This window comes from Gastrolobium bilobum, unplaced genomic scaffold (genome assembly GCF_033153095.1).
Source record: "Gastrolobium bilobum isolate Gb01-03AN ecotype WA unplaced genomic scaffold, APGP_CSIRO_Gbil_v1 utg28196, whole genome shotgun sequence".
Taxonomy (NCBI): Eukaryota; Viridiplantae; Streptophyta; class Magnoliopsida; order Fabales; family Fabaceae; genus Gastrolobium; species Gastrolobium bilobum.
In genome coordinates, this window is record NW_026897317.1 from 288,475 (window position 1) to 297,546 (window position 9,072).

The window sequence follows — 9,072 nt, forward strand, 5'->3', positions numbered from 1 at the left end:
GTATTAAATATGGAGAATCATAATCATACAAAGATGAAAATAAATATAACCGTCATAATCGATCTAACGGTGAAATTGATTGGTAGTAACACTGCTTGGTTGTTACAATATACTTCCCCAATATATATTTTTATAATAATATACTAGAGAAATAATAGTAACACATATTGTAATACTCTCTTAAAAATATTTTCTTCATTATTAAATAAGATTTGATGTGATTTTTCTTAAATAGTCTGGATTTACTCTCTCTTAATAAAAGATTAACACTAAGTGTCGTTTACTGAAAAAAAAAATGTAAAAAAGAAAAGAAGAAGGAAATAGCAAATGCATTTCCTGGATTGTGGCCAAACGATGGCGATAAATACAAAAACAGAATCTTGGAATACACAAAAAGAATCACAGGACATTGTGTCACATACGTGGAAGGTGCTGTGCCAACAGAGTCACATGGTAGAAGATGAACCATAGAATGATGATTTAATTTCCACACTTTCGTCACAATCACAAACCCAATTAGGTAAAAGCTTTCTAGCACTTTCAGACACAGACCCAACATGGAGGATGAGAAGAAGATCAATAGTGGTGGAGGGCTAGTGAAGGTGGAACCAAAACCCAGCAATGGTTTCACTTCAAAAGTGGTTGATTTTTTGGAGAATCTGATTGTGAAGTGCTTGTATGATTCTTCACTGCCCCAACACTACCTTTCTGGTAATTTTGCTCCTGTTCCTGATGAAACCCCTCCCACTAAGGACCTTCCTGTTAAAGGGTACCTCCCAGTAAGTACAATTGGCTGTTTGTTACTCTAGATAATGCTATCTTGTATATTCAATTCTCTAATAGGGTGAGATTAGAGCATTTTAGGATATATGTTTTGTGTTTCATCTGTGGGGGTTGTTTTGTTCTTTTTAATTTTCTGAATTTGAAGTGGAGAATACCCACATAAGCAAAGATCAGGATCTAGATGAAAAGAGGGATAAAAAAGGGGTTAAATTTTGATGGGCACTGTGAAAGTAGTCCATGTCCATCTTTGTGGTAGTTCCTTGATTGTTATAGTTTTAGTTGTATTATGCTGCATTCTGTCTCAGCTCACCAAATACATAGACTTTGTTGTGTTTTATTAGCTATCTTAGATTTTCTGTTATTCTTTTGTGGTTTTGTGCTTTCTGTCCTTGGAGAGTTTATCCATTGTTATTCTTTTGTGGTTTTATGATTAGAACAATATCAGCTCCTGCTACTCATCACTTACCATTTGAAATGTGTTGCAGGATTGCTTGAATGGAGAGTTTGTCAGGGTGGGACCTAATCCGAAATTTGCTCCTGTGGCTGGATATCACTGGTAAAGTTTGTTCTTTTTTTGGTATGATTTGAACCATATATTATGAGATATTGCACAAATCTTGGTGGAAAATACCCATGTAGCTTATCAGTATATTGATTTTCTTTTTACCATATTTACTTTTTATGGGAAGGTTTGGGATGAATTTGGAGCTTTTTATAGTTTATCTGTATCAAAAAATGTATTAATTGAGTGGAGTTTTACGCTTATGCCATGTTTTCTGTCACTGTTTTTGCAGGTTTGATGGAGATGGGTGTGTAATTCTCTTCCTTTATGAAAACATATATTTCTTTCATGTTTGTTATATATGAAATTTTCATGTAAATAGAGTGGCAATATTTGATCCTTGCATTGGTAGGATGCATACTTTATTTGCTGGATCTTATTATTGCAATTGCTTGGGGACTGCAACCAAAATCTTAATAGTTTTTAGTAGAGAATAGTATAAACCATTAAAAAGCCTTCACCCTCTAGCTTAAGCTTTTGGGTTGAATTGATTCTTTATATAGTATCAGAGCTTCGTGGGTTCGATCCTCACTGCTTCTCACTTTCTTTTATGGAATTTTCTTAGCACAGATAGGTGGGCCTGTGCATTGTCCATCCTTCAAGCCCAGTGAGCTCTCATGTGAGGGGGCGTGTTAGAGAATAGTATAAACCATTAGAAAGCCCTCATCCATCAGCTTAAGCTTCTGGGTTGAATTGGTTCTTTACAAATTATACGAGAGTCCACTGGACTTGAAGGGTGGACAATGCACATGCCTACCTACCTATGCTAAGAAACTCCATAAGACTTAATTAATTATTAACTAAATGGGAGGCGGTGAAGATCGAACCTGTGATACTGAGGACTTAATACCATGTAAAGAACCAATTCAATCCAAAAGCTTAAGCTGTAAGATGAGGTTATATTAATGATTTTATATATCTCTAACAGTTCTTTTGGCAGAATCCTTCATTGTACATGTTAATTATCCATTTTCGTTAACCTGTAAAAAAAAGCGAGCACAAATCTAAAGTAGTGTCAATATAAATCAGTGATTACAATTTAATTCCTAATCATGACCTAAGTTCTGTGGGAATTGCACAGCCACATTCTCTAGCATGTAAATGTTTGCATTGTTCTGAATACCTTTTAAGGTTTCCCCCTTCTTTTTCCTTTCCTCCTTTATTTCTTTCTTATCTTTATTTGATTTTCTTTCTGCTTCACTACCGTTAGTGATGTAATGTTAAAACCATTCATGTGTCTTCACCTAACAGTATAAGCTTTTGGGAGAGTTAGCTCATGACATGGTATCAGAACCTCTATAACCAAGTGGTCCACCATCCTTCTGCTTCATCGGAAATAATACAGTTTTTGATGTTTTTAAATCTTGGGTTGTCAATAACACTATATAAAGTTCATAGTTTTGGTGTCTGGTCCTCCAATATTGATATATTCATGCATGAATTGTAGAATGATTCATGGTTTGCGTATCAAAGATGGAAAAGCTACATATGTTTCCCGTTTTGTGAGAACTTCTCGTCTTAAACAAGAAGAATACTTTGGAGGTGCCAAATTTATGAAGGTATAGAAAGAAAGTGAAAATATAGAAGCTTTAGTGAAAAATTTACCAGTCTTAGAAATGTTTATTTTATATTCCCAAGACAAATGCAGCTTCTTGTATATGTCATTTTCAGATTGGTGATCTCAAGGGTCTATTTGGACTGTTAATGGTTAACATGCAAATGTTGAGAGCTAAATTGAAAGTACTGGATGTTTCTTACGGAAATGGAACAGGTAACTTGTGCTATGGAATTTGTTTTCAAATTCAAGGTCCTGTGAATTTTTTTACATTCTGCAACTTTGTTCAGTGCAATTTATATAGTATTTTGAATTGTATCTCCCTTTTGTAAGGTTGCAATGGTGTTGCATTATGTATGGGCTACTGTTCAGTGTTGGTACTGTACAAGTTATATTACAAAAACGACATCTGATTCATCGTTCAATTTTTGAAGTAGCCCCTCTTCTTTTTTTCTTCTTTTTTTTCTTTCTAGAATGACTGGAGAGTGCATTACCTGATGCATTCCCTTGCTGACACACATGTTTTGGTGGAATCTTTTTATGGATATTTTACTGGGAATATTGAGCTCTTGAATATGTCTGGATGAGCTGAAACTAACTTGTGCTCATACTCTAATTTCTACCAGCTAATACAGCTCTTGTATATCACCATGGGAAGCTTCTAGCACTCTCGGAAGCAGATAAACCTTGTAAGTACAATTCCTATCTATTTTACATTTATTAAAGATATAAACTATTTGACTATAGCTGTAGTGCCATCGACTGAATAGAACAAAGAGAATGAAAAGATTCACAAGCATTATGATCTTAACAAGCGAGGATTTTTTTCTTTATCTTGGAGAGAGTAACTGTAGTCCAATTAGTGACTCGGTTATATCCATGGATTCAACTCGATATTATTGTATCTATATCTACCTATTCTACTGTAGGACTGAAGTAGTCTCATTTTGAATTTTGCAGATGCTATTAAAGTTTTTGAAGATGGTGATTTGCAGACACTTGGCATGCTTGATTATGACAAGAGATTGGGTCATTCCTTCACTGCTCATCCAAAAGTTGACCCATTTACTGGTGAAGCCATCTTGAAATAAGTAATTAAGTTGACTGATATAATGGAATAGTTATGTGACAAACGAATATCCTGTATGCAGGGGAGATGTTTACATTTGGCTATTCACATACACCACCATATATTACATACAGAGTAATTTCAAAGGACGGTTATATGCATGATCCTGTGCCCATAACAATATCAGAGCCCATCATGATGCATGACTTTGCCATCACAGAAAATTATGCAATATTCATGGATCTTCCTCTGTATTTTAGGCCAAAGGTATTACAGGTGTTTCTGTTCTTGTAGTCTGACAAAGTTTAGTTTAGTAATTATGCAGTTCAACTATACCATGCTTGTTATTGAAACTCTAAAACTGATCTTGTTTATTATAAATGAGAAATAGTGCTTTGCTCTCCCACTTGTCATAGATTAAAAATCATAGTCCTGCACCTAATAGCTCAATTTTTTTGGATAGCTGGTTCTTGACATGATAATAAAGCCACTCTAACCAAGTGGTTAGGAGATTAATCTTATCTTCCCCAATTCTTAATTAAATTATAATTTTGCACCATGTAAAAGAGGCGGAGTGCTTTAAAAGGTTTTTATGTAAGGGGACATTTATTACTCTACTTTCTTTCCTTTTAGTGAAACATCTTTAAATAAAATGTTCGTAATGTGGGAATCTGAAGAGGGAATCCATTATGTCAATTTAACTTTTACAGTGAACATAGTAGGTGTGGGCATTGTGATTTCCTTTTTTGGTTGGGAGCTTTTTTTTTTTTTGGGCACTGAAGGAGTGTTGTGCAAAGGATGGTTTAATGGTATAGAGTCTATTGACTATGTGCGTCAACTGATGGCATTTAGTGAATCTTGAATTATTCGTTGAAATCCATTTTTCAGGAAATGGTGAAGAAAAACACACTGATATTCTCATTTGATGAAACCAAGAAAGCTCGTTTTGGTGTCCTTCCTCGGTATGCTAAGGATGAGAAGCATATTAGATGGTTTGAACTACCAAATTGCTTCATATTCCACAATGGTGTGTTCTTTTGCTTTTGTTTTTCCTTAATATAAAATGTTGATTGAGATTCTACAATGATGATTCTGTAGGAATTCAATGGTCCATAATATTTAAGTGCATGATAACAAAATTTGAGTAGAGAGTCCAGTTCATTTTCCCAGCCAACTTATAGAAAAACTCTTTTAGTTTTGTAAATCATAATGTTGTCAAAGTTTGACACTCCTTGCAGTAACATGCAAACCACAGTGTGATATAGTAGGAAAAATGGGATATGCCTTAAAGTTAGAATATGAAATCAAGCTTCAATATGTGCTTCAAATTCTTCAATTCTGATAGACTTGTCCACTGTAACATTTTGTATGACCTTTTTTTTACCTAGCCAATGCTTGGGAGGAGGAGGATGAACTTGTTCTTATCACGTGCCGCCTTGAGAATCTAGATTTGGACATGGTTAATGGGGCTGTCAAGGAAAAGCTTGAAAATTTCTCAAATGAACTGTAAAAAGACTCATTCTTACATGTAATTTATAGAACAAATTTTACATGATGATTGTTCTTTATTAATGTATATTGACTACTCTTGCCAGGTATGAAATGAGATTTAACATTAAAACTGGTGAAGCTTTTCAGAAGAAACTATCAGCATCTGCTATAGATTTTCCTAGGGTGAATGAAAGCTACACTGGAAGGTAAGCTTAATCTCCTTAGGGTGGTCAAAATACTGAACTTGTAACTATATTAATCATCTGTTAGTTTGATAGTCGAAATTTTCTTATTCGCATTCTTTTTTCTTTTGTGCTTATTTGAAAATGATACCGTATGTGCTTTCCGAATTACGTTCTAAGATGTAGTCCGAACAAGTAAGTTTATGCATGTCTTCTAAGATGTAGTCCGAACAAGTAAGTTTATGCATGTCTTCTATCACCTCTATTTATCATTTTCATTTCATCAGGAAGCAGCGATATGTATACGGGACCACATTAGATAGTATTGCTAAAGTTACTGGGATTATTAAATTTGATTTGCATGCCGAACCGGATTCTGAAAAAACAAAGCTTGAGGTTGGAGGAAATGTTCAGGGTATCTATGACTTGGGACCAGGGAGGTTTGGCTCTGAGGCTGTTTATGTCCCGCGTGTCCCTGGCACCAATTCTGAAGAAGATGATGGATACTTGATCTTTTTTGTACATGATGAGAATATCCGGTATCACTTTCCTCTGCAGACTTCAATCAATGATTTCTATGAAATAATTGTTATGTGCATGCATTGTGATCATTAGTGCTGTTATGGCCTGTGCAATTCTTAAGGAATCAGGGACTGCTCTCTGTATTAATCACTATGACATGGCTTATTTTTTGTTTTTTTATCTCCAATTTGAAAAGAGTAAAAATCTAAACATGAATTTAATTACAATACTGCAGAAAATCATTTGTGCATGTTATCGATGCAAAAACAATGTCAGCAGATCCTGTTGCAGTTGTAGAATTGCCACATAGAGTTCCATATGGTTTCCATGCCTTCTTTGTGACAGAGGTTTGTGTTACTTCATATTGCTTATTTCTGCATTGCATTTCTTCCTCTCTTTCTTTCCTTCACATTACTTGGAATGTTCATTTAGCAACCACTTTCAGTGTTAACTGGTAATGGGACTCAAGTTAGTGGGGTATGAATGTGGAGATTTCATAAGAGTACGTTTGCGTGACTAGTTTCATCTGACATGAACTAATTTGTAGAAAGATAAAACCAAATATTACTTTGTTTGGCAATGGATATGCCCATGACTAAAGTCTGTTAGACGGGTCTAGGGGAAGCCCGTGACGGTGGATCACCACCAATGAGCTAAGTGGAATAAATACACCAAGTGGGGTCTAACCCCACATCTCAACCCAAAACTTTAAGGCATTGGGTTAATAGGTCCATCTACTTATATTCACTTCATTTAGCCCATTACCAACCAATGTGGGAATCATCACACTTGAATATCCCAACAATCTCTACCTCAAGTGTGAAACCCAACATTGATATGCTCCTCCTCAATTGAGTACCAACTCGCCTCCTAGCCAAACACCTAGCTAGCTCGAGCACAACCCAGCTTTGATACCATTGTTAGGCGGGTTCAAAGGAAGCCTGTGGCGGGGGACCACCATCAATGAGTTAAGTGGAACAAATACACCAAGTGGGTCTGACACCACATCTCAACGCAAAACCTTAAGGCATTGGGTTAATGGGTCCATCTATTTATATTCACTTCACTTAGCCTATTACCAACCAATGTGAGACTCATCACACTTGAATATCCCAACAAGATCGTATCTCCAAGTTAATGAGAAGCCCAAAAAATTAAGCATGACATTAATTAACGTAGATATGGCCCTGTTTTTTTTATTTTTTTTTCACTAAAAGAAAATTCATTAACACGAAGAGTAGATTATTACAAAGAGCTAGGCAGATAATAGATCCTCCTTATACAATAAGGAATATAAAAGGGGAAAAGAAAACATCAATGAAGCAAAGCTACGTAATCTCTCAACATTTCTGTAAGAGAAAGCCCTTTAGAAAGACCAAAAGCTTTGCACCAAATAGAAGCCAAATACCTAATCTTATCCAAAGGAGCTGCTCATCCAAAGAGATCACCTTAAAGATGCAAGAATTACACGCCTACCAAATACTGGTAATGGCATAGATTGCATATTGCCACAGGAATTTGGCTTCTTTCCTTCTCCAAAATCGGTGAAGATAGTCAACAGAAACTGGTCCAAGGACCTAGGGGAAACCCAGCACTCTCCAAACTGACAAAGAATTCCAGTAAGAAACAACTAAAAAACAATGTAAGAACAAATGGAGACCACACATAACACACATATAAGGGGATTTAACTATGGCCCTATGTTATCAACTTATCATAGTAATTAATCATTGCCCATATACCCTAAATGATACATGTTTATTTTAGTCTTTGATTGTCAACTGGTATGGCTTTATCAAAAAGTTATAAGTAATTACTTAGATGGCACGGCAAATTGAAAGGCCACAAGGAGTTGGTCACTTGACTGATTTGATATTTTCTAAAACACTAGTCCCAGAAAATCAAAATGAAGGTAAATCTGCACCCCCTTCATATGAAAAAATATAAATAACAACCAAATAATTTACTTTCTTTTGATCTTAACTCCTACCTTTTCTTTAGAAAAGTTTCTGAAAAGAGAACCTAAGCATAGTTCAATCAATCCTATATCAGATAGTGCAAAAATCTAGGGGGTTATATATGTTTGAGCAGTCAATTGTTTCTCATTGATTGCTTACCTCTTTCTGTTTTAAAAGACTACCACCTGCTGCTTACACTACATTATCCTACACACTTCTTTTTCTTTCCCTTTTGTTCAAGTGCATGCTGCTAATTTTTATTTTTTTTTACTTGCTCGCTACGCAGGACCAACTGCTAGAACAGGCAAAACTATGAAAATGTTGACAGCCTCGCTGTACTGCACTGCCTCAATATGTAGACCTGTCTCTACAAATTAGCAATTGTCTGTACTATATATCCGGTGCCACAGTAAACAACCTATTTTACAGTACACAATTATAAAATAATTACGAATTAGGCTGTTGTAAATGCAAGGTAAGGCGTTATAGACCTCCATAATGGCCATGACTCTTCCTTAAACACTGCACATAGCAAAAATTTTATAGCACCATGGTTTCGTGTCATTTTAGCATGGTTGTTTGCTTAGCACAGTCCTTCATTGGGTTACTAATTCGCATCCTTTGAGATATATACATTGATTTTGCAAGGTATTAACAAAAGTGCTTTTCCAAGGATTAACTTTGGGATTCAAACAATTATTTTTAACCACTGTAATAGGGATATATTGGCTATCTAATATTGGTATTCTATCATGTTGAATCCTATTCTAGCTCCTCTTCATAGGATAAGAAATCATGTATTGGATAGGATAAAATTAGAAATAGGATAAACTAATTATATCTTATTAATCCATCAAACAAGAGATAAAAGTAGGATATGATAAGTTTTTTTATTCTATTTTCTTTATAAGGTGCTCCAAACAGGCCTTATAGTGTTACAACTTACAATA

The 9,072-nt window shown here is 35.2% G+C and overlaps 1 protein-coding gene across 1 annotated transcript; it reads left to right on the forward strand.

The window, feature by feature from the left end:
• The first annotated feature begins 390 nt into the window (after positions 1-390).
• Positions 391-8,746, forward strand: LOC133305937 (carotenoid 9,10(9',10')-cleavage dioxygenase 1). Its single transcript, XM_061506198.1, has 14 exons — positions 391-779; positions 1,269-1,339; positions 1,578-1,592; positions 2,793-2,904; positions 3,017-3,116; positions 3,527-3,589; positions 3,861-3,971; positions 4,052-4,236; positions 4,858-4,996; positions 5,358-5,475; positions 5,565-5,666; positions 5,930-6,181; positions 6,400-6,511; positions 8,409-8,746. The coding sequence occupies exons 1-14, from the start codon at positions 558-560 to the stop codon at positions 8,436-8,438; spliced, it is 1,632 nt and encodes a 543-aa protein (XP_061362182.1). The 5' UTR covers positions 391-557; the 3' UTR covers positions 8,439-8,746.
• Positions 8,747-9,072: the final 326 nt, after the last annotated feature.